At 33.2% G+C, this 26,242-nt stretch overlaps 2 protein-coding genes across 3 annotated transcripts; both read left to right on the forward strand.

Annotated features, from left to right (window-relative positions):
- The first annotated feature begins 3,489 nt into the window (after nt 1–3,489).
- On the forward strand, nt 3,490–16,816 carry LOC132734981 (phenolphthiocerol/phthiocerol polyketide synthase subunit B-like). 2 transcript variants are annotated; one of them, XM_060721889.1, is made up of 6 exons: nt 3,490–3,798; nt 6,770–6,930; nt 10,046–10,249; nt 10,573–10,754; nt 11,090–11,264; nt 14,703–16,816. In XM_060721889.1, the coding sequence occupies exons 1-6, from the start codon at nt 3,593–3,595 to the stop codon at nt 14,777–14,779; spliced, it is 1,005 nt and encodes a 334-aa protein (XP_060577872.1). In that variant the 5' UTR covers nt 3,490–3,592; the 3' UTR covers nt 14,780–16,816. The 2 variants fall into 2 exon arrangements, with proteins under 2 accessions (XP_060577872.1, XP_060577871.1); XM_060721888.1 differs by lacking the exon at nt 14,703–16,816 and having other exon boundaries at nt 11,090–12,848.
- Nucleotides 14,871–20,076, forward strand: LOC132734978 (phthioceranic/hydroxyphthioceranic acid synthase-like). Its single transcript, XM_060721884.1, has 2 exons — nt 14,871–16,479; nt 16,568–20,076. The coding sequence occupies exons 1-2, from the start codon at nt 14,871–14,873 to the stop codon at nt 20,074–20,076; spliced, it is 5,118 nt and encodes a 1,705-aa protein (XP_060577867.1).
- The last annotated feature ends 6,166 nt before the right edge of the window (nt 20,077–26,242 follow it).

The raw sequence follows: 26,242 nt of genomic DNA on the forward strand, positions 1-26,242 counted from the left end.
AAATACCAGACGCACGACTAAGAAAAAAGCACAAAAAGAGCGCAGTTGAGAAATATAACGACGGTTTTCTGACTATTCAATCTCCTCTCTAATGAACCTGAAATTATGTGTCCGATAAAAAAAATTAACTCGATTTTAACCGTTTTGCAATTGTAACCCAATGAAAGCGATTTTTCGGAGAAGAACTATACAAGATTTTATATCTTTCGTTCTAATCCATTTCATCATTGTATATATTGAATGATTGTATATTATGTACTGTGTATGATTATGAATAAAATATGTTTCAACTAACGCGATTTTTCGTGCATGCACGGACCAATAGATTGGTGTATATTTTATGAAACCTTTCAGTGTAATTTCATGGACTTTCATGTCAATAAAAAAAACAGGTTGATTGTTTTCCAGTTTTCAATTTTCTTTATTTTTGACATGTCTAGAATGTCGCAAAATTAACACACACGTGACTTTTGCATGCTTAATGCCAGTATGATTATGAATACCGTTGCTATGAAAATTGCATGTTTTACTCTTGCTCTTCGACCACTTACGCAACGTTTTCAAGCAATAGGACGTACAAAAAGTAAACCACGGTGTGGATGTCCGCGAGTCACAGTTTCTCTAAAGAAATATGACCTTGGGTCATGAAACTTTACAGGAATGTTGATCAGCATGCGAAGTTGTGCGAAGGGTTATTGCCAATGACTTAGTAAAAATTGGCAAATTTTCAACTTATGTCGTATGTAGCTCAAAAAGCATTTGACCTTAAGTCATGAAACTTTACAGAAATGTTGGTTGGCATGTGAGGTCGTGCACCTGGGGTTTGATTGTGGATTTATTCAATATTGGAAGAGTAACTCCCATTGACTTAGTTAAAACTGGTCCGTAATGTTGTGTTATTGTTCTTTGAGTGCTTGAGTAATAATCCACCAACTTAACAGGAATGATGATCATCATCACCGTGAAGCCGTGAACCTGGGATTTTGCATGTGTTTTTTTTTCAAATTTGTTAGAGTTATTGCTCTTGACTTAGCATAACTTTGCAATTTTCAACCTGTTCATGCATAGCGCAAACAATATTAAGCCTGTAGGCCTGAAAGTGTACAAAAATATTGTTCAGCCCTCGGAATTGCTTGTGGAGTTATATCAGTACTTGTAAAGTTCTTGCCCTTGACTTAGTAAAATATTTTTAGTTTCTAACTTGTGTCACGTGTAGCCCAAATATATTTGACCTAGAGTAATAAGTTTGACAAAAATGTGGACTGTGGGGGGCACCCGTATCCTATGGACACATTTCTAGTTCAATATGAAAATGCAACAAGTCAAACAGCTACTGGCTGGCCTGCCAAAAGTCTTGATATTAAATCCATTGAACACCTTGGGATAATTTGGACCATCGTATAAGACGTCGCTCTATTCAATTGCCAAACGTCATTTAGCTAAGACTAGCCTTAGATAAAGAATGAATGAAACACCATTTCACATGCCGAAATCAATACGCTGATCCGTTCTATGTGGCAACGATCAAGACAGTCTTTCATACAGAAGGTGGTCATACCCGATGGGCAACCCCTTTTGCATTTTAAGTTCCATTTTTCTCCTTTTTGATAAACAGTCAGCATTTTTTTCCACAAAAAATCGCAACAAAATACTTTTTATACGCCCGTAGGAGGAGGTCGGGCAGACGGTCTGGCGGGCTTTGTCCAATTCGACCGGAGCATTATCTCCTACACGCATGAAGAAATTTAATGAAACTTCATAGAAATGTTTACTACTGTGAGAAGCTGTGTCGTGTACATGAACCAATTGTTTAGGTCAAAGTTTAAAATCACACTAAGAGGCCATTGAATACGGTTGTCCGGAGCAAAACTTCTACATGAATGAAGGGATTTCAATATAAATTGGCACCATTGTCGCTTGCAAAATTTTGATCCCTGCGGCCAATGTTAATGTCAAACATAGGGGTCAAAGTAAAGATGAAATATGAAAATGTGTATTGGGACCAATTAGTCATCATTTATAAAGGGATTGAAACACAAATGGTCATTATCATGACTACTGGTGTGAATCATGTTAATTCGGTTAATAGATGCGGATCAAGGTCACTAAAAATGATGTCACTCAAGATGATAGAATATAGGGATTTGTCCATAGCATATTTCTCACACATATTGAAGGATTCTAATGAAACTTCATACAAATGTTCACTACTATATGAAGCAGGGTGATGTGCATTACTTAGTTTTCAATATTACTTAGCAAAAATGTTTACCTTTTTAAAGCGGAATGTCGCATACAAATTTAGGTACCTGCGGTCAAGGTCACACATAAAGGTCAGAGTTAAGATACAAATATGAAAATATGTATCAGGACCATTAAGTCATAATTTATTAATGGATTGAAACACAAATGGTCACTAAAGATGATAAAATATAGAAATTTTCTTCAGAGCATAGCCCCTCCATGCATGGTGGGATGGATTTGAATGAAACTTCATACAAATATTCACCTCTATAAGAAGCAGTGCAACGTGTATGAACCAGGTCTCTAGGATAAAGGTTTAGGTCAAGTTTATAGGTCACTGAAAATGAAAATGCTTGTTCGGAGCCAAACTTCTATATTCATCGGGGGATTTAATGTAACTTGACACAAATGTTCAGCATTGTTAGGCTTATTGCGCACATTATCAAAGTTACTGCTACCAAAGTCAAGGTCACATAGAAAGGCCAAAGTTTGTGAACGGGGACCATTTAGTCACTATTTATTGATGGATTGTAATACAAAAGATAACTGTCATGACCACAAGTTTGCCACATGTAATTTATGTATATATTTTCAAGGTTTAAGGTCACTAGATATGATAAAACATCAAGATATTTCCGGATATTACCTAGAGCATATCTCCTATATTCATATCTATAATACTCCATCTCTGTAAAAAGCTTTTGTGACGGGCGTATTTGCGCGACAATGTTGCCATTGATAAAGATGAAACATAAATAATATGCGAAATTTGGATATGTTGTATACACATATCATAATTTCCCTGCTTAACACATTATTACCAAGACAAATTCGTTCACAATCGGATAATTGAATGGTTAATTACCTTTGAATAAGTTACTGGGGTTCTAACCGATAGGAGACTTTTGAATTGCTTGCAATACTATATGTATGATGTGCTTAAGTTTATTCCCATGCTTTTTATGGTACAAAATTGGCCAATTACATTAAGTTTCCATTTGCAACTTTGCAATTTGCAAAAAATTTCGGTACAACTAGTTCTGTCGTCTGCGATCATCAGACATGGTACATCTGGTATTGAATTATCAATAAATACTCAAGAACAACATTTTTCTCGAAGTTAAGCAGAAGACTGACCAAAAGATAAAGAAAATATCGAGGAACTACTGACGACATATTGCCTGATACCAATATTTCAGCGGAATTTACTTGTAACTGTTTTGGACGATGTTTTAACAAGCCTGTAGACATTTATATAATATATGATTAATTTCATTTCTTCTTGTGTATCTTTGCAGAGCGTGCTATTTATGGTAATTTGTAGAATGTTCTGAGATATCAAATACCAATGGCAGACGAGGAAATCTCGATTGTTGGTGTCGGTTGTAGATTTCCTGGCGCTGACAATCTTCGAGAATACTGGAGAGTTTTGAAAAACGGAGAAAATCATGTTAAAGAAGTCCCGCGAGACAGGTGGAATCATGATGCATTTTACGATTCTGACATTGACGCACCTGGAAAAACGTTTGTGCGCACTGCAGGATTCCTTGAAAGGTAACTTAATGAAAAACATATCATTAACAAAACTTGTTGAATATTGAACATCGATTGGGATATATGCTAGGGGGCGTGAGAAATTTTTCAACTTTATATCGATCATGCCAATTTTTGTTGCTTTAATTCACCTGCCAGGAATGGTCAGGGCGTAAAATGTAACTTTTATTCATGTTTGTTCGAAAAGGTATACAAATCGTGTCCTGTTTATAGCTTTTGCATGGATAATGGTCTTCAAAATAAATGGGTTAGACCCAATAAATACTGTCACGGCACAGGATTGATCTGAACTTAGTGTTTTTATCTTATACTTTTTATATCCCGACAAACGAAGTTGATGTCACTTTTACTAAAAATAGAAAAATGATTTCTGACAATAACAAGAGTGAGGATAAAGATATTGTAATCAAACTTAGTATGTAGCGAGCTTATATGGAGAACCTGGTTGGGATTTGCGTTTGAATCCCCTGGGGTCAAGGGTCACAATTCATAAAAAAGAAAAATAGTTCTAGGTAAATGGTTCAATAGAGAAAATATGAATCCTTTAAAAAAAAGTCCAAAATGGAGTATGGTCTCCAAATAATAGAAAGCATGTGCCCTAAACGAAAAATCAATGGGCAGAACTAAACAAAATGAAATTTAGAAAGGGGATCAGAAGTTATTAAGCCTGCACGTCAAAAGTTAGAAAGCAAACATATTCTAAGGGTGATTCAACATTATAAGTCCCCTACCGGTTAACCGATGGGGACTTTAGGTTTACCCTCCGTCCGTCTGTCAGTCCGTCCGTCTGTCCGCACTCACAGGACAGTAATTATGTGGCTAGATGGACAATAAGTAACTGTTCTTTCTCTTTGATGTCATTCATTCTGTAATGCTTTTATGTGGCTATTTTCTTTTGTGTGGCTAAAAAGAACAATGGAGAACAATAGAGTAGCCTCATAATTACTGTCCTTTGAGAACATCCGTCTGTTAGTCCGTCAGTCCGTCCGTCCACAAAACTGGATCCTGCGATAACGCAAAAAGTACTGAAAATATTTTAACGAAACTTGATATATGGATAGATGGCAGCATGGAGATTATGCACGTCTTTTTATTTTCTTCCTATGTTGAAACTCCTGGTTGCTATGGCAACAAATAGACTTAAAATATGATAATTTTACACATAAAGTGGATCCAGTGATAAGGTAGAAAGTACTGGAAATATTTTACATGAAACTTGTAATATGGGTAGATGGCAGTCTGGAAATTATGCACATCGTTTTCTTTTCTTTCTATTTTCAAATTTCATATATATGTTTCGTATTATCACTCAAATCATTTGTGAGAAGGTTCAATACTCTAGCAAGACTATTTCCAGAATTATGTCCCCCTTGAACTTAGATTTTTCTTGAGAAATTGGTATATTTTACTCCAACTTCTTCATTACTTATAGGATTTACTTCAAACACCCACACCATAATAACATGACATGGTTTATAAATCTTGCATCCTTGTTTCCAGAATAATCTTCTTCTTAAACTTTGAATTTTCTTATTCATTCTTTTAACTTTCTTTTACTTCAAATGTAAAATAAACATTCATTATGAACAGATTCATTACTAATTGTTCTCTGTTACAATCATATCATGTAGGACATCTTGGATCTTTGTTTCAAGAGTTATCTTCTCTTTAAGTAAGAGTTTTGCTTCTAAAAATGTTATATTTTGGTAACAAGGATGTTAAAAATAATAACTTTAGAGTGTCCTTCAGTCTGTCTGTTAATAAAAAACTGTTTCCTGTGATCACTTTTAAAGAACTTTTCCAACAACTTTTCTTAAAAAAAGAGAAACATTGAAACATTCAGAAATGGCAAAAGGCCCTTCAGAATGTTGCTGGTTTTTTTTTACCGGTAGGGGACTTATGGATTGCTTGCAATTCTATGATAATTGCTTGTTAAAATGGGAATATTGCAAATCGAAAAAGCCAAATACTTGAAACGAAAAAAATACCACAAACACAACAATAATGACGTTTTGAACGATCTTTAAGGATCGAAAATATAACATCTCACATTGAATGTACAGCAAACAATGCTGATGTGGCGATAAAATAGACAATTAGAATCCTAAGGAAGTCCATAACGGCAAAATTGAAAATGTTGCAGGCTCGTTTTGATTGAGCCTGTTCATGGAGAGTACTGTCAAGTGCAAACTACCATCCACGCCCCTAGCACCGCCTAAGGAGAATTCAACATTTAAAAATGAAATGACAAAATTTTGAATTTAGAAAGCAGATGTGTTCACACGACAGATATCACGGAACCTTCAATGTGTCACTTCATTCTTAACACAACATAAGGTGACTAAACTGAGTGATAGTCATCAATACAGTAAGAGTAAACTTGTCAAGTTCGAATTCCTGTTGTATGCATGGTTGGATTTATCATCATTCGTATACATAGATAAGATATACTAAATGTCCCATCCTAGATCCTTGTTACTATGTAAAGCATGGTTAAACTTAACATATTTGCTCTCTATTTAAGCGCACTTTTGCAAGACCAAGAGCCTTTGGCTAAAGGTCAATGTTACTTTACTGCAAAGGACTTATCATTAAACCATAACTTCTACATTAATGATAGAATTTCACCGTTCCATGGCACAATTGACTACCATCAATAGACGACGTGTCATGTTCTCATCCTGCTATGTGAACTGTAATTTCACTAAATGTTTTCCTATTAAATTATTAATTTTTAATTTTATTTTTTTATTGTCACTCTATCAAAGACCCACTGAACAGTTGTAAAGATTTTTTCAGGATGTGGTCAAAGCATTTAAATGATATGAGTATTGACTGTTTTTGATTCAGCCAAATCATCATAACAATATTCATAGGACATAATGCAACACCCAAGAAAATATAGATTTAAATGCATTGTTTTTAAAAGTAGGTCGTTTCAGGGAAAGACATGTTTTGCTTTTATTTTCAGTATTGAGGAATGGGACCATCGTTTTCATGGAATAAATGAAGTGGAGGCAGAACTTGTAGACCCACAACAAAGAATTGTTTTAGATTGTGTACATATGGCATTAGAGGATGGCGGTTTGACAAAAAAAGATATTGATGGAACAAATACTGGTGTATACATTGGTAATTCATTTTGATATTCGTATGATGCAGCAAAAAAATGAAAATCAAATTGATAAACTTGTTTTTCCAAAACTATTGCGGTGATTTACTACTCAAAAGAATGACATGAATCCAAGATGAAATCTGTATGAATTTTGGATTTCAACAGAAAAAATTCACATTTCAAAAATTAAGACTATATAAATGCATGTATGTCAACCCTTTAACTGCTTTCACCTTATTTAAACTTCATTTATTTAAGATATGTACTTCACGAATTCACAAATTAACTTTTTTCAATTAATAGAAATCCCTGCACTGCTCTTGACCAATTTAATTTAGTAAATGTTTTCAAATGAACACTAACATTTACTGAAATTTCTGTGATGGTTTAAATATGACTATTGCCGTGATATAGCAATTTTCTTTTACTTTTTATGGTCTGAAAAAAAAATGTTTCCGATATTTTGGTTAGAGTACCATTTATCGGACTGAGACGTTTTATCTTTGTTCATTTATTTTAAAGGCATATCATTTTTATTAAGCCGAAGGCGGGGCCAAAATAGTGTATACAATGTTGTATCAACGGATTTATACCTTTTAGATGCTTAAGAAAATACGTTTCACTTGAAATGATCTGTAATAGAAGAAGCAAAATGTAAATGAGGTGGCTATATTTGGCTGCAAACAAAATTTTGAATCACTATAAGAGAATTACTTGCAAAAATCATAAGGATGGAACAATGGAACCGAATGTTCAGGGTGAACTATAAGCATCAAATGTGGATGCTCCGGCGTCCGTCGTCATGAATCAAAATCCATCTTCTCCTCTGAAACTGCTGGGCAGATTGGCTTCAAGTTAGTCTGTAGCATCTTTGTGACTTTCAAACAACAATTTTCTCATATCATTTCAGTTGACCCCTTTAAGGGGTCAACAGAGCTAAAAATAAAGAAATCTTTAAACACCTTCTACTGAACTAAATGCTGAATGTTCACCAAACTTTGTCTGTAGAATTCTTAATTAGTCTTTATCAAAATTTCTCATATTAGCTACCCTCCAAAGAAGCGCTCGCCAGTGTCGGGTCCGCATGTTGTCCAACAAAATTTCGCCTGAACAGTGTGAAACAATTTGAAGTCATTGTGATTAGTGTTAACATTTTAAGTATTGGGTAAATTTAAGTTATGGTATGGCAACAAGAGTTTAGCTATAGAAACAAGGGGATATTGTAGAGCCCTACAAATTAATGTAAAATAGGTTGGAATTGCCGCTTTTCGGGAAGTCATAAGTCAGAATTTGTAACGTAAAGCTACGCTCAGTTAAATAATAAAAATAAATTACACTAAATGTAAGCGGGCTATTTTATCCAGATAGTAATTGTTATTCACTTTAGGGTTTTGATAAGCTGTTTCATTTATGACAAATATTTATACATATTTTAAGAATGTCAGTGATAAACATTTCTGCTATTTCTGTCACGGTTTACTGGTGCGCCATTTTGTTCTCGCGCGTATTCTTTACTGTGGAAAGCCGTTTATGCCGTTATAATAATTAGAAAGTTAACAATTAGGAAAGCATTGTGAATTATTAAAGTTTTAAGGCAACAATTATTAAGAATTGTTTACACAAGTTTTAAGTGATATTTTTGATGCAAAGCAACTAGTTATATTAATAATAAGTATATTTGGTAATATATAATAATTAAAGAGTGAATTTCTCTTGTTTGAATTGCAAGATTACATTATCAATTGAGTTTCTCTTGTGTGAATTGCATGATTTCATAATCAATCTTTTCTGATGCAAAGCAACTAGTTATATTAATGATAAGTACATTTGGTAATATATAATAATTAAAGAGTGAATTTCTCTTGTGTGAATTGCAAGATTACATCATTAATTGAGTATCTCTTACTTGAATGGCATGATTACATTATCAATATGTGAAGAACAGTAACGATGAAATTGGGTTATTTGTGAAAGGTTCCATTATTATGGAGAAGAAAAAAAAAACAATCGATTTTGGAAAACTGTTGGGCAAGTTGAGGAAGTTCATTTAAAAAATTAGAAAAAAATATTTTAAACAGTGAAAAACAGTTGTTTCTTGTGATCGATTCTTGTTTTGTTCCCTCATAGTATTCACCTTCAACAGATATTCAAAGTTTCAGTCTCTGGATCCAATCTTTGAAGGCATTCTCATAGTCCCTATTAGGTCTACTATGAAGACACTGGAATATTGCAGATCCTTGGTGTATTTGTTTTGGCTCATAAAATGAAGCCATATTCGTCACCATGATGACATTTGCAAAATACCGTACATTGTTAATTGTATTTTGTTTAAGCAACAACTTAGCACATTGCACTTGAGTCCTTTTCTGCTCATATGTTAGTAAATGGGAAATTCATCTAGCACATATTATTCTCATTTTTAAAAGAATGGTATTAGCTACTCCTTATAAGTTGCCAACGATACAAGCTATTTGTCAAGTTTTGAACATGCCTCGTATAAAACTGTATGTCACTTAAGCAACCATATTGCTATTTTAAACCAAGGCCAATGGGGTGCAGCATCAATAGAAATTATTCCACGTTTAAATTGGTAAACAAACGAATTTCTGTTGAAATTTTGTCCATATTCAGAAAAAAAATCATCTGAAATGTTTAACACATTTTGTCAAGGCGACAGCGATTTTTAATATAAGACGTATTTCAGAGGCATGCTCCGAGCTTCTACCAACCATTTTTGTGAATGTGGTTTCAATGTAAAGCTTACGTGAATATCTTCCGGATAACTCCATCTCATTGTATATAACATTTATATTTGATACACTCTTGGTATGGCCAATAAGTAACATTAATGAAAACTTTTAAAATGCTCAAAAATATAAAGCTTTTGAAGAATAAAAATGTTAGCGTCAATTATTGTATACATATATTTTGCTTCAGTGTAGAATTATATAGAAATAATTATGAAATTTATATAGAATGAAACAGAAGTGAAATTTATCGACATGCTTAACTGAAAATAAATGTATTTTTTATACTCCGAATTGTATTTATTAGGTTTAAGTGAGTGTTATGGATATTGTCCAGAGCTAACTTTAAACTCTATATACATAATTTTATTCATTTATTCCAAAGGGTCTATGACTGACGATTATATAAACTTTGTGTTGGATGACAATTCTGTAAGCAGCACTTACTCAGTGACAGGTACACACAACAGCGTCATTAGTGCCAGAGTGTCTTACGCATATAATCTATTAGGCCCTGCCATGACTTTAGACACTGCTTGTTCTTCGTCATTGGTCACAGTCGACGTAGCTTCACAGGCTTTAATTACTGGTATATGATATACTGAATATTTCTTTTTTTAAACAAAGTTGCAGAATATTGAATTAAAAAACAATTTTCTTCGTTTATGCTTATTTTAATACAAATACATGAAAATGAATAAAATAATGCCATTAGATATGCCAAACATATGTCTAATGTTGTTCTTTTAAAAAATTTCTAGACATCAATTCTTGTCGACATTATTATATTTTACAACATGTCATATATTTGATATTTGTTATTTTCTCATCTTTTTCTTCTTTCAAAATTGATAAAATTATTTTGAATGCCCAACGATATTTACTTAAAATTCTCTTCCGATATATTTACAGGACGTTGCAGTATGTGTATTTGCGGTGGAGTAAACATAATCATGGACCCTCAATTATTTATTGCTCTGTCCAAAGCAAGAATGCTTTCACCAAGTGGTCAATGCAAGACATTTACAAAGGATGCTGATGGCTATGCTCGTGGAGAGGGGTGTGGTATAGTGATACTTAAAAAATTGACTGATGTAAGCTTATGAAATTATGAAGCTCATAACGATGGATTAAATTTTAAGTAAATGTTTAGTTTAGAGAGTATGTATAATTTTTCAAGGTTAATTAACATGTCTTATTGTTCACCACCGTGTGAGACTTATAATAGTTTTTTATGATTGAGTTTTCTGCGACTGTTTAGAGGCACTACGTTTTTGTCAAGGCTTGCATTAGTTTTCTAACATGCATTTTTGAGAATAAAAACATAATCATTCTGTACAAATCAAGAAAAAAACTCTCTAAAACGTCTTTAGACAAGATTTGACATATTCATTTAAACACATTTTTCATTAATTTTATAATAATATAGGCTGTCAAGGATGGCAATAAAATTTGGGGCACAATAAAATGTGGAACGAATCAAGACGGACATATGGTGACACCGATCACAGCGCCATCTGAAGTTCAACAAATAAAGTTGATAAATGACCTCTACGAAAGACATAATGTTGAGAAGCAAAAAATCCAAGTCATAGAAGCACATGGTATGCTGTATTTAAGTCAGTTATTTAATGTTTTCTCCCAAGATGCAAGCATGTTTAAAATAGTGATTTTTGGTCAAGCATGCTGTTGTTAAGACTGTATTTACGAGCTGCAGTCGGCAGTAGGAAGACAAGTATGTATAGATAACCTTACATTAATCAAAGTGAAATAGAACTCACGATAGTCATATATATCTGAAACTTAAATACATCAATGAATAAACAAATGATTCATATGAAACCTTCGAAATTTAATCTTTTACTTTAATGGTCAATATTTCATATGGGTAAGGGTCATTGGAAGCATGTCAAATGAATAGCAATTGTCCAAATGTACAGCATTTCCATATTGCGTAATCAGTTATCAAGCTAAGACGTTTAAAAATGTTGACCTTTTTGGTCAAAGTTAAATTCAGTTTAATCAAGATCGATTTGTCAGCATATGTGATGGTAAATAATATTCAGATGATTAGTCCAAATGTGAAGGGTATTGCTGTAGCTTAATATATCAACTTAATATATCAATGAAACTAAATAGATTTTTCAAAAAGTTTAACCTTTTGTCATTTTACTCAAGGTGTCATGCGTTGGTTGTAGTCCCCTAGATAAATAAGTCGTGGGCTTTTAAGTAATTCCCCATTCCCATCCCTGAGGAGAATTTTTAACACTATATTTTTTTACATTTTTAAATATGATCTTGGGAGCATTTCCCTGTTGCTGCCGTCTGGCTATAGGAGTTTGGAGTAAAGCATGCTCCCCGAAAAGGTTTCTTAAGTATTGCAGAAATGTATTAACTGCGCAACTTTGTTCTGTGAAGTGCTATTCATATAAAACTTACCACCTGATCTTGGAGATAGAGACATGGGTCTTGGACCTGACACATCATCTTGATGTGGTACGCATTCATGCCAAGTTATTTTAAAATCTTTCAATACATCAAAGTACAGTCCGTGCATAAATGTGTACCTTTAAACTTTTCTAGTGAGATTAAGTACCTTAAAACTCTATAAGAGTGAAATTGACATTGAAGGTAGGGCTATAGGTCTTGGACACAACACATCATCTTGATTTTGTAGACATATATACTATGTTATTCAAAAATCCTTCCAAGCATGACAAAAGTTATAGTGCAAACACAAATGTTTGTACTTGTGAGAAGGTGAAATTTTCACATTGTAAGTGTGACCTTGACCTTCGCCATATGAGCATGGGTTTAAGCCATGACAAAAAACCACGATGTGTTTTACATTAGTGCTATTTAAGTTATTTTAAAGTCCTACCTTGAATAAGAAAGCTTCAATCCTGACACGAATGACCTGGATATTTTAGGTAGTGACTTGGGCTTATAACACGACATTTTGTATTGATGTGGTAGAGATTTGTGTCAAGTTTTTTTAGAATGAATCCTTCTGACTCTAATGTGTATCTTCAAACTATTCTTGTGGGAATGAGTACCTTCAAACTATAAGTGTGAACTTGACTTTGGAGGTAGGGACATGGGCCATAGACTCGACACATTGTCTGGATGGGTTGTATATATATATATGCTAGGTTGTTTAAAATTCTTCTATGCATGACACAGTTACAGTCCAAACAGAAATGTGTATACCTTTAAACTGCATTAGTGACAATGTTAATTTTTACACTGTTAGTGTTTTTTTGACGTCTTGTTTGATTGCCATGAAAACACATGTGATTAGATATTGTGATAAAGGCTATTAAAATTCTGGTGAAATTTTGGATAAATTCAAAATTAATTATCAACCTTCAACTGTCAGTACATATGATTTCTTACACTTTAAATTACATTGCAACATAAATCAATTAATGATAAACTAATTTCCCTTATTCAGAAAACTTTTGCACGTGAAAAAATTACTTTTCTTTAGTTGTTATATTAAAAAAGCCTTTTTAGTTACTGTATTGTAAAACATTATACTATGTCGACCTGTGACAAAGATTACAGAACACTTTCCTTCTTTAAGACAACATTTATGTCAGGTTTGGTAATACCCTATTTAATCAGATCATAGGAATTCATATGGGTACTAATTTTGCACCCCTTATGGCCGATTTGTTTGTACTGCTATGAAAGAGACTTTATGTTGAGTCTCTCTGAAGATACACACCATGATGATATAATAGCATCTAATTATACTTCCAGATACCTTGGTGATATTTTTAATTTTTTAATTTAGATAATTCTTATTTTGATCAAATGGTGTCTAATATTTATCCCCATAAACTACAACTTGATAAAACGAACTCTTGAAATTAAATTATGGTACATCATTTTTGGATCTTCATATTACTGTCAGCAACTTTTATTGTTCACAATAACAGAATGTCATGGCTCTGTCAGTTCATATGTTATATACGCCCGAAGATCTTCAGGACGTTTTACGGTATAGCGTTGGCCGTCCATCCGTCTGTCCATAGACAATTGGTTTACCGCAGTATGACTTTAAAAGAATTTTATATATTGTATTTATATTTGGTATGTAAGTATATTATATAAAATATAGGTAAATTGAGATTGTTTCTGAAATAAACTCATTATTAATGGAGTTATACCCCCTAAATGTATTGTTTATGCAAAATTAACGTTTTCCATAGAATAACTTTTGAATAATTTCAGTGATTGTCTTTAGATTTGGAAACTTAAGATTTTCAATGCAATCAGTTTATAATTAATAGAGTTAAGCCTCATTTAAAGCTTTCAGGTGAAATTATTTGTTTCCTCAGGATAATGTTGTAAGGTATGTTTACCGATTTCATTGATTCTGTTTATAGTTGGCATACAAGTATGCTACATCAAAATGCATGAAATAATTGATTTTCTCGACTCCAATCATGATTGAAAGAGTTATACTCAGTTTCCAGGAAATTTTCATTTAATTTTGATGGAAAAGTAAGCTAATAAATTTGCTGTCTATCTTTAAGGCACATTTTCCGCCATAATTCTTGCCAACCCATACTGCATGAGCATTTTGTGAAAATTGGTTTTCATTAAAAATCCCCCTGTTACAATTTCAAATTGATATGAAACTATAAAAAAGGCTTCAATACTTCTAAACTTGGCATAAATGTTGAATGGACCATAGCCTTTATAGCGGCTTACTCAATCTTAAATTTCCTGTTACTATGGCAACGAGGGACATCTCAAAATTACCAAAAAGCTCTATTTTGCGTTGATTTTTCCATTAAAACTGACTTCAAACTGTTGCAACTTGTCAATGGATTGAGATAGAGCCCAAAGCTTTTCAGCGTTGGTTACACGTTACCTTAAGGTCAACCTGGTGCCATTTTTAGCCTCTCACAAGTCCAAAATTGTCTTGGGGAAAAGGCGTAAAAAGTCTATATGAAGTAATAGGTTAATTAGCCTCGAGGTGTATATTGCCATACCTAAGCGGAAATCTTGTAATATTAATTTATTTTTAGGTACTGGTACCATTATTGGAGACCCAATAGAGGTAGAAGCACTTGGAAAAAATTTTGGGAAAAATCGTGATGGCTAAAAAGGAAGTATTCATTGGTTCTGTAAAGACAAACATAGGACATCTTGAGGCAGCTGCAGGTGTTGCCGGACTTATAAAAGTACTTTTGATGATGAATCATCGTACGATTGTTCCGTCATTATGGTACAATAGAGAAAACGAAAATCCTTCGATAGAGTTATCGCAGCATGGATTTGTCGTTCCTACAGAGTGCAAGCAGTGGGAACGGACAGGTAATGAAAATCGTGTTGCTTGTGTTAACAGTTTTGGTTTCGGTGGCACAAATGCTCATTGTATTGTTGAAGAATATATTCCAGAAAGTAAGCAGACATATGATAATGAGTCATGTTTACCTTTCATTATAACAATATCCTCATATTGCAATGAAGGTCTTATTAAAAATGTGCGTCATATGAATGATGCATTGAAATCACAGGAGTACGACATTCGAGCAGTTTCATACACATCAACGTGTAGGCGTGATCATAGATCGTGCAGAAAAGCAGTCTTTGGAAACAGAAAAGAAATCATTGCTGCATTTGATGAATTTCTGAGATTAGATGTAAAGCGCTTAAAACCTTCACCCGCAAGCAATGTTGTGTTTGTTTTCTGTGGCGTTGGGACAGCATGGCAAGGGATGTGCAGATCACTGATGAATTTAGAAATATTTAGGCAGACGATTCAGCGCATCGATGAGTATCTCAAGAAATTAACAGGCTGGGTGATTTCGTCTAAACTCAATGATAGGAGTGATATCTTGACTAATCCGTTGGTCACACATATTGCTATATTTGCTTGTCAGATTGGACTTGCTGCATTATGGAAACACCTAGGGATAAATCCTGATGTCGTTGTTGGGCAATCTGTCGGAGAGGTTGCTGCTGCATACGTTGCTGGGTATTTGGATCTTCAGTCTGCAGTTGGAATTATATATAACAGATCAAACTGTCTCGCCAAAGTTACGACTGGTACGATGGCAGTAGTGCATAACGTTGAGGTTTCTGTGGTAGAAAATTACTGTCGAAAAAGCGGATCAGTTTGTATTGCAGTTTACAACAGTAAAACATCATGCACAGTGTCTGGATTGCCTGAAGATATCGTCAATTTAAAGCAGAACCTTCAAACTATTGGTGATAATGAACCTGTGATTGTAGACTTAGACGTAAAATGTGCATATCACAGTACCTTTGTCGATAAGGCAGCAAATGAGCTTGATAATACTTTAGACACTATTACGAGCGACAAGGAACGTGCACGAATGTTCTCTACTGTGACAGGCAAACTAGAGACTTACAATTCGTTAGGGACATCTAACTATTGGAGAAAAAATGTCAGAATGCCAGTTCAATTTTCACATGCCATTGAAGAGGTGGTATCTGAAAATAAGCAAAACATATTCATCGAACTCGGACCAAGTCCAGTATTGCGAGCACATATAGACAAGATATTAAGCGAAGAAGTTAATTATACATCGGTTCCGTCGATGCGAAAGAAGGATGAGATAAACACATTTACAGAAGCACTGTGTACACTGTTTGAGCTTGGGCTAAATCCTAAATGGTCAAATCTATTTCAATACAGAATCCTTAATACTGATATACCTATGTATCAGTTCCGGAAATATACGGCACTGCACCAAAGTTCACATAGAATCAAGAAAAACCAAGGAATGAAAATCGCTGTCGACCACTTGTATGTTAAGCACATGCCAATGCTACGAGGTGAGTTTCATTTTAAAGTCGAATTTAATGCGAAAGATACTCCTTTTGCGTTTTCAACACTTTGTAAATAACCTACCCATCCTTCCAGGGGCAGCCTATGCAGATGTTGGCTTTGAAATTGGACACAGTGTTTTGGACCTTTCAAAGCGCAATATTGCATTGTCTTTAGAATTTATGAGACCTGTTAAAATACAACGTGACGTTGAAACCGTATTGTTCATTTCAACTATTGCTCAAGGGAATAAGCTGCTCTTTCACGCAAAACAACACAATGTTACAATGTGTAAAGGCTGGATAAAATCAACAAACGAACATATGGAATCTCACGAAATGTTTGATATTGAATGTATCAGAGTTTCGATGTCAGACTTTGAATGTAAGCACATGGCTGCAGATAAGATGTATTCACATTTAAAGACTCTGGGTTTCACGTATGGCCCTCACTTAACACTGATTAAAACCTGTCTTACAAATGGTCTCGAAACTTTAGCAGAAATAGATATTCCAGACGACATAGTTAGTCAGTATGACTCCACAACTCTTCATCCGTGTGTTCTAGATGGAATGATGCAGTCAACTATTATCACAACTTCAGAAGAGACTCTTGCCAAAATAAGAAATGAAAAGATCAGTATAATGCCAGTTGCTGTAGGTAAACTACGTATATGTGAAAAGCCAAAAAAGGAAATGTACATATTTACAAAGAGAATCAACGAAACCTTTCTCGAGACTGTATTACAGATACATTACAATATTCTGTTACTAAGTAAGAATGGAGAAGTTTTAGCAGACCTCCAGAATTATACAATATATGGAAAGAGAAATGAATCAATCGCACCCAGTGAATTAAACTACCGCTTGAACTGGCATCCAATTCAAAAGAAATTCAAGCCTCAACCACAAAAGCATACCCATGTTCTGATGCTCACAAGCGAGTTTTCAAAACAGGTTTCTCAAGAGTTTACAGAATTTGAAAATATATACATTTGCCAAAATGTTAACAACTCGCCAAACAAGACTTTTATTTCTGATGCATTTAAAAACAACAAAAAGATGCACGCTGTCGTTATACTAATCAAGAATCTTGATTTTGACACCGATATAGATGCATCGCTGGCTTCAGAAATACACGAGAGTGTGAGGAACAACTGCGTGTTTCTCACTGCTCTTGTTAGATACATGACAGATGAAAATGTCTCTCTGCCGCTCTATGTTATTACGCAAAATACACAACCAACGTTTAAAGATGGATCGGCAATAAGTGCTGTTGGTGGGGAATTGTGGGGATTCATTCGCTCTATCCATCTCGAGTTCATATACGGTGACATTACATTAATTGATATTCAGCCTTCCCTTAAACAGACAAAACGTACCTTAGTCTCTTTTATTCTCGATACTTGTCACAATACAAAGGATACAATACCAGAAATCATCATACACAATGATATCATATATGGTGCACAATTTACAAAGATTCCAAAGAAAAAGATAATTCCAAGGTTCAGGTTCGATAATAGAGTTCTGAGACATGGCGATCCTCCTCACGAATTGTTAGCAGATCGATCCAAAAGAATACGGTCCTTGTTTTTGAAACAGTCTATGAAAAACGAAGAAATCTCTAAGGACGAGTATATGTCTGTACATATAAAAAGTGTATGTTTACACCCGCTCTCGATTTACCCGAGGACAACAAGTGGGGTATTGCTTGATCAAGATACATGGAAAGACGATGATGGTCATAAAGTTATTGGCATTGAGTACACGTGTATACCAACATCATCATACAGCACTCATGAATACCATACAGTGGAACATAATTTTACTGACAGTAAATGTGAACTTCTTACTGTATTTCCATCTGAAATTCAGACCAAAATGTCAGTACCAAGAGATTGTACTGTCTCGTTGACAGACATCCCCTTCTATCAACCTGGTATTATTGCGATCACAATATTGTGTTGGAACCTTACCAGACATGTTCCTAAGGGATCAAGTGTTCTTGTATACAGCCATAAAAATTGCTCACTATCTAAACTTATTTTGGAAAAATTAGTGTGTAGTCTGAGGAAAGCCTCCCTTGTAAATTTGTCAAACTATCAAGAAAGTACTAAAATCAGTATTGACGTTTTGGTAACAATTGATGCAGTTGATTCAAGTTTTCCGGTTCTCATGAGATGTAAGAAGATAATATGTCTCGAAGAGTGTATTTCGGAACCTTTGCGTCTAAAAGTTTCGAGATCTGTAGATCAGACAATAGCGACATTATCCGCAAAAGATTTGCTAGAAAGGACATGTGTTAGTTATTACCTGTCTCTAGTCGTCTCATGGCTGCAAAGGAATAAGGAGAGTCTCGGAATTATGGAACGCCATTTTCCACAGGATGAATGCGACTTGCCATTTCCGTCTTACGACATAATTAAAAATGGCAAAGTCGTTTTGCCAATTGGAAGCGCCCTTGAACAGTTGTTCAGTAAAAATGCAATATATATTGTAACTGGGGGACTAACGGGTCTTGGATGGGAAGTCGTTGGCTTACTAGCTGAAATGGGAGCTGGAACCATTGTATCTATTTCAAGGCAAGATCGCTCGAGTAATAAAAGAGATGACATTAATCTAATCGAAAAAGCAACAGGTTGTAAGATTATCAGTGTTAAAGGTGACGTTTCTGATTTAACGTCGATTTCTAGAGCCATTAGAAACATTGAATTGTTTGTCGGAAAAAAACCAATTCGTGGTATATTCCATGGAGCTGGGGTTTTGAACAGCAAACTATTGATGGACATGGAAAAGCCTGATATTGATTTCGTACTCAGACCAAAAGTGATAGGAACAATGAATATGCACCAAGTTACAAAGGGTATGGATTTAGACTATTTTGTTGTATCTTCTTCGATAAACAGTCTGATCGGGTCACCTGGTCAGAGTAGCTATGGTGCCGCTAACTCATTCCTCGATACATTTATGGAATGGAGGCGAGGACAAGGACTTCCAGGACAGGCCATCAATTGGGGCCCATTATGTGTCGGAATGGTGTCTTCCCCTGAATTAGTTAAAAGCTTCCAAAATCATGGATTCAATCCTCTATCAGTCCTTGAAATCAGAAGCTGTTTTCAAGATGCTTTGATGCGGAACGCTACTGGCATTATATATGCAGATGTAAATTGGGATATGTTTTCTAAGGTTTATAATAGCCCAAACTTAAAGAGGACGAGATTGCAAATGTCTGTTTTGATTGAACAAGCAATATCAGATAATACTCAAGTTGACCATGATGAATCGAAAGACGTGTCTATCGACATAAAATTGTTGCAAAATTTAGATTCAAGGAGGCAAAACATAGCCATTGCTCAAGTCATTAAAAAGATTTCAAGTAAAGTAACCGGAGAAGACCTAAGTCAAATCAGTATGACAACAACATTTGTAGAAATGTCATTTGACTCGATATCAATCATAAGTTTTATTAACATTGTACAGAATGTAACTGGATATCGAATTCCAACAGCATTTATGCTAAACACTAACAATAATCTGAATGATGTTGTACAGTTGCTACGGAATGAACTTTTCGAAGAAGGCATCATTTACTCCAGAACTTAAGTAAAATAAATCTGGAAAAATGTGAGTCCACGTGAGTCGAAATTGAAACGACCTGTGTTAAAGTTTTGAGACATCTATACTTCGGCTTGGGCTTGTGAATTGTGTAACGGGGGGTCTGTCAAACATTAAATTACAGCTTCAAATGAAGTTAGTATCAGATGAAATAACAAACTACGAAATAATATTGTATGAATATTTTTGGCAAGTGTGAGATACATGATCTCATTTGACATTTATTTATATTGCAGATAATAAACTGCTCTAGAATAGATTATTATTAAATTTATTATTCAATGCTAAATCAATTAATAAAAATTGTATCTACTTTTTTCCTGAGTAATAATCTTTAAGAATATCCAAATGATATACTTTTGAAAATCTGGAAACAAAGTGATCCATCGGAAGCATTAATCACAACAAAATTACATGACAATTGCAGATTCGGTTTGATTGAGTCTGTACATTTATATCGTTCTTATCAAAATTTGGAAATTTGAAAATTTGAAAATTATGCCCATTGAAGACAAATCCACTTATGGACCGAATTCATTCGTCAAATAGAAATACCTTAAGATGACAACATAGATCTTAATGGAAAGTAAATTTTGAGTGATTACATACATGAACCAAAAACAATTATCCATATTTGATGTCAGACCCTACTCGACAAGTGTCGACAAAATGGTTTCTTTTTGCATGAAACGAAAATCTGTTCAAACGTGTTAAAACATAGAGAAACCCTGTGTCCTTCATCATGCGTCGTAGTCGGTTTGAGAGTTGAAAGTTTCGGATAAATGTTATAATTTGTTTAGAAATAACAAAAAATAGTGAGTGCTTTACAAAGGATTGATTGGTTTTTAATAGATGTAATAGTAAAATAAATAATATACTAAAATCTGACTGTTAAAGCTGTCGGATAAAAGTGAATGAAAGTATCTGATGTTTAATCTATGGTTTTAAAACTGTAAAAACATTGGGAAGTTATTTGTGTGAAAATATAAGGTCATACACAAAGGATGATATGTAAGCGTATGTGTGGAACTGTTATGAACTCATTTACCTAATGCATAGTGCTTAGATTTGACTAACGTGTTATAGGCAGAAAAGTATGCACATTTTACGCATCAACAATAAAGTTTGTGTTTAGTACATATTTGGATTATATTTGATCACTCTGTAATTAGAATAATATTTGTTTTGTTTTTTCACCATTTGTACATTATGATGTGCTTGTTTTGTTTATATATTGTCATTATTTCTTATAGGACTGGGCACTATGTTCAAGTTCAAAATAAAGTTTCTGTTCCTTAAATATAGATTTAAAGTTTTGGTACTTAGTTTTCACATAATGACATTGTTTATCTTAATGTATGTTAAACATAGATTAATCAGGATAGTATGATTGTCCTTCACAGTTTAATTTTTGATTGTTTTCACTATTTTGGCACACTAAGACATCATTATGATGTTTTTCTAGATGAATTGATTAGAAAAATGCTTAAATTACATTACTGTTGTCAAAGATCATGTAATCATGTAAGTCACATAGATATATAACATTTTCCTCATCTTTATGTATGTTCTGTTTATAAATGGAAAGGCACATTACCCACCTACTTTTCATAATTTTATCTTTTGTGATTGAAGTTTAACTATGGTATCGTCGGGTGCCCTTAATTCGTCCCTGTCCTAGAGTCAACACCCTTGCTGTGTATGTTAGAAAGTCTTAACAAATGTCTGTTAATGTATATTTTTATACATCAAAGTAAGTTTAAATGTATCTGCAAAATTTCTTTATCATAGAACGATTGGATCATAATGTATTATTGTGTATCAAACTGGCACTGTAAAATGCTTAGGGTAATGAATCATGGTCACCCGAGGGATATATGTTTTTTATGAATAATGTTGTATTTTAGAATTCGACATTTTATTTATCGTTATGAAATTAAAATGTTGTCAATAACATGAAGCATGTAGAGAGAATGAATGCGAATGTCATTTTATGTTGATGTTGTATTGTTCTCAATGGACATATTATGGCAATCTAAAATAATGAAATACTTAAGAATAAATTTGTGGGTTTTGAAAGTTTGTGAACTTTTGCAATAACGTGAAGATCTTCACTCAGCATCTCAGAAATTCACGACTATGACATTTTGTACTTCTTGTATTCACATTGCTTTCATCCCCATATTGTCTAGCTTGCATTTATTAATTGTGAACAAGCTATTATGAAAAAAATCTTATGATGTAATCTTTTGTAAATTTATGATAATTATTACTGTTCATGTATTAACCTTTGTGTAATTGTATTATATATCCGGAATGTAAATTCAGTTCGTTCTAGTAATCGGACGTTCCGTCCTGTCCTGTTCTATAATTACTGGCAACGTTATCGCCACCATGATTATAATCATAATAATACCAAATTACAAAATAATTATAGAACAAAACAGAACTATTATTTGTTTAGCTTTACCATTTACAGTTCATCGTTACATGTATACATATATGTCTGTCTCATTTCTTTAATCAATGACAATGCTAGCGTAAATGGAGTATAACATACATAAAAATTATCATCTTACATTTATGTGTAGATATATAAGAATTATGAAACTTTGTTGTAGATTAATAATAAAATGCACTAAAATAAAACAGTAATGACTAAATTAAGATAGATTGAAATGTGCTTTGATATATACTGTTTTTCGGTTTATTCTATTGATACAAATAAGATATCAATTGTTTAAAAAAACTGTTTGATAGAGTGAAATACACCGGTTGAAAACTGTCTTATTTTAGATTTTTATCAAATGTGAAAAACAGCGCTATAATATGAAATTATTTTTATAATTTACCAAAATAAAACTTAAGATTTCTATTAAATTAATTCGAATATCAGCATATTCTTTTAAAATGTTTTGTCACGATGGGTTTCTATGTCCATGTTTCTAATGAATAAAGAAAAGAACAATTATATAAAGAAAATGTATTGCTTTACCTGGCAAAATATATAAATGGAGTCAATACGTAACAGAAACTCTAGTATTGATTTATTTTTAGTTTTGTTCTGTTCAAAATAATATTTCTTTTGACAATATATAAAGCATGTTTTGTTTTTTTACTATCTGTTATGTATGTATAATTACATACAAAGTTGTATATTGGCAACAACATTATAATACTTGTATTGTTTTGAAGTGACAAATAGTGGCTTATAAATGTACTCTGCCGTGTTATATTCTAGTTATAGTATTGAAAATGTATTGAATTTATCATTGTACAAGTTTGACATTGTGTATGATTATTTTAAAAGGTAAAGTAAATTATACTGTAATGTTATGTTCTTGTATAATTTTAGATTTTTTTTATCAAATGTGGGTAACAACGCTATAGTGTGTGAAATTATTCATATAATTTACCAAACAAAACTTAAGTGTTTTACAAGAATGCGGATATCAGGACATTCTTTTAAAATGCTTTGTCACAATAGGTTTCTGTGTACAATGTCATGTTTCTTAGAAATAAACAAAAAGAGACATATATGTATTGAAGAACAATTCTCTAAAAAGAATGTACTGCCTTATCTAGCAAAATATATAAATGGAGTCAGTTTGTAACAGAAACTCTATTGCTGATTTATTTTTAGTTTTCGTCTGTTGAAAAATAATACATATAATTCTTTAAAAAATATATATGACATAGATTTTATTCCAACTATCTGTTATGTATGTATAATTACATACAAAGTTGTATGTCCGCAACAACATTATAATACTTGTACGTATTGTTTTGTAGTGACAGGTTGTGGCTTATAAATTTACTAAGCATGTTATATTTTAGTTAAAGTATTGAAAATGTATTGAATTTATCATTGTACAAGTTTGACATTGTGTATGATTATTTTAAAAGATTTTGTTCTGTTCCTGTCTAGTTTTAGATTTTGTTTTATCAAAATGTGGATAACAATGCTGTCATATAAAATTATTCATATAATTTACCAAACAAAACTTTAGATTTTATTACAAGAATTACAAGTATTGGCACATTCTTTCAAAAGGTTTTGTCACAATAGATTTCTATGTACCTGTTGATAAAGAAAAAAAATGATTTTCAAGAACAATTCTATAAAAAGAATGCATTGCTTTACCTAGCAAAATATATAAAATGGAGTCATTACGTAACAGAAACTGTATTGTTGATATATTTTTAGTTTTCTTCTGTTCAAAATAATACATATATTTCTTTAAACAATATATGAGATTTTATTTTGACTTTATGTTATGTATGTATAATTACATACAAAGTTGTATATTCGCAACAACATTATAATACTTTTATTGTTTTATTTTTTTGAAGTGACAGATGATGGCTTATATATTACTATACCATGTTACATTCTAGTTAATGTATTGAAAATGTGTGGAATTGATCATTGTACAAGTTTATCATTGTGTATAATTATTTCAAAAGTTAAAGTAAATTATACTCTGTTTTGTTATGCAACTTAAAATTGCCGCTGTTGACTCAAAAAAGAGCACGGTGACCTAAATTTAATTGGTTAAGTATGTGTTTCTTACTATATAACTAAGACCATGCAAAGTTTGTATGAGTTATCATTATACAGTTTTCGTATAGCCTATATTTTATATAGAAACTAAAGCCTATACATCTTTAACAATTATCACAAACTGATTTCCTCTTACTTTTCGCTATGTTTTGCTGGAACAATAAAATACAATAAAATACAAATGTGTTCGTTATATATATTATTTATTCAAATATCTCTTAAACCGCTAAACTTTCCATCTATTCCATGACAAAGGAAAATGCTTGATTTCTAATAGCAATTCAAAAACTAAAATTTGTTTATTTCACTTTTTAAGGTTCAGTCTTTGTATTGCTTCTCAGTAACATGGAAAAGTCAAATGTAAGATATTTTTAAAGTTGGGATTGTGCCATCCACTTTATACCAAATGTATTTACGAGTAACTTTGCACGAGACTACTAGTATATGCTCTCAAATCTATCATCTGACATATCATCTGACATAATGCATATAATATAATTGTATGATAGTTTGGGGACCTTTCTGTTGAAAAAGTGTCAAGAGGTAAAACGAATGCACATACACGCACTGTGCGTAATAAGTTACCCGCACTCCATTGCATTCTCATTGATTGGCTCATTTTTTCCGGGGTTCTCATATTCAGATGCTCGTTCAATGGTTACTTTTTTCTGGGGCTTCATATTGTGACAACAGGGAATGTGTTTTTATTTTTGCCTATGATAGAAAAGAGAAAGAACATCACAACACTCGGAAATCTGATTTATACTCAAGGGTTACGCGTTGTGGTTCAATGCTCTGTCTATTACTTATTCACATATAATATCGTTTTTACGATGCCTTTCTTTGAGCCCATCATACATAGAATGATTAGGAAACGATTTGGAAAAGAGTTTCATTTTCCAGTGTAAAGGTTTCCATGAAGAGAGTAATTGCGGTATGAAAATTTCTCGTCAATATTCATGCACCTGTTTTGTTCAATCATTAAGTTACTCGATAATCGTTAATTTGCTAGTAAACGTTCATGAATGAGACAATCAGGAGTCTGTGTTTAATGCAATTTTTATGTAGTCTGTTTTACATAACCTTGGAAAATGAATTTATGTCTCCACAGTTTCTGAAACAGTCGCATCCTAATCTGCGAAATTGAATTGAGTTGGTCCATAATGAAAGGTGTGTGATACCATACATAATAAAGGCACGCGTGGCATGACTGCCTCTTGGGGTTGGAGATTTAATTTTGCTCTTTCTGTATATAAAGTCATCGATTTTTGGTAAAAAACACAGCCGTCATCAAACCATTAGTCTGATTCCTTCGCATATTTGCCATAGCATCAGTTTGGAAGTTCGTTTTTTTGAGGCTTGTTTTTTTACGACAATATAAAGCACAAAGCTCTAGCCCAAGACCGATGGCCGCTAGAGGGTCGGATGACATGGCCAGATGTTTTGATTGGCGTTTTGTTCTTTTTGTGTATAAAGTCTTTGAATTTCCGTAACTAAACACCAATATCTAGAGTCCGTCGTTTTTAAACCATTTGTCGGATTTCGTTGCTGCATTGACAATACTTTGGAGGTTCGTTTTTCAACAATATA

This window comes from Ruditapes philippinarum, unplaced genomic scaffold (genome assembly GCF_026571515.1).
Source record: "Ruditapes philippinarum isolate M1 unplaced genomic scaffold, ASM2657151v2 ctg880_1_1_1_1, whole genome shotgun sequence".
In the NCBI taxonomy this organism is placed as follows: domain Eukaryota; kingdom Metazoa; phylum Mollusca; class Bivalvia; order Venerida; family Veneridae; genus Ruditapes; species Ruditapes philippinarum.

Bases quoted from the DNA above. Each gene is read 5' to 3' on its own strand.
- LOC132734978 (XM_060721884.1), top strand. From the start codon at position 14,871: ATGAATCATCGTACGATTGTTCCGTCATTATGGTACAATAGAGAAAAC. The intron at 16,480-16,567 runs GTGAGTTTCATT...CCATCCTTCCAG, and splicing joins GCACATGCCAATGCTACGAG to GGGCAGCCTATGCAGATGTT.
- LOC132734981 (XM_060721888.1), top strand. From the start codon at position 3,593: ATGGCAGACGAGGAAATCTCGATTGTTGGTGTCGGTTGTAGATTTCCT. The intron at 6,931-10,045 runs GTAATTCATTTT...TTTATTCCAAAG, and splicing joins AAATACTGGTGTATACATTG to GGTCTATGACTGACGATTAT. The intron at 10,250-10,572 runs GTATATGATATA...ATATATTTACAG, and splicing joins TTCACAGGCTTTAATTACTG to GACGTTGCAGTATGTGTATT.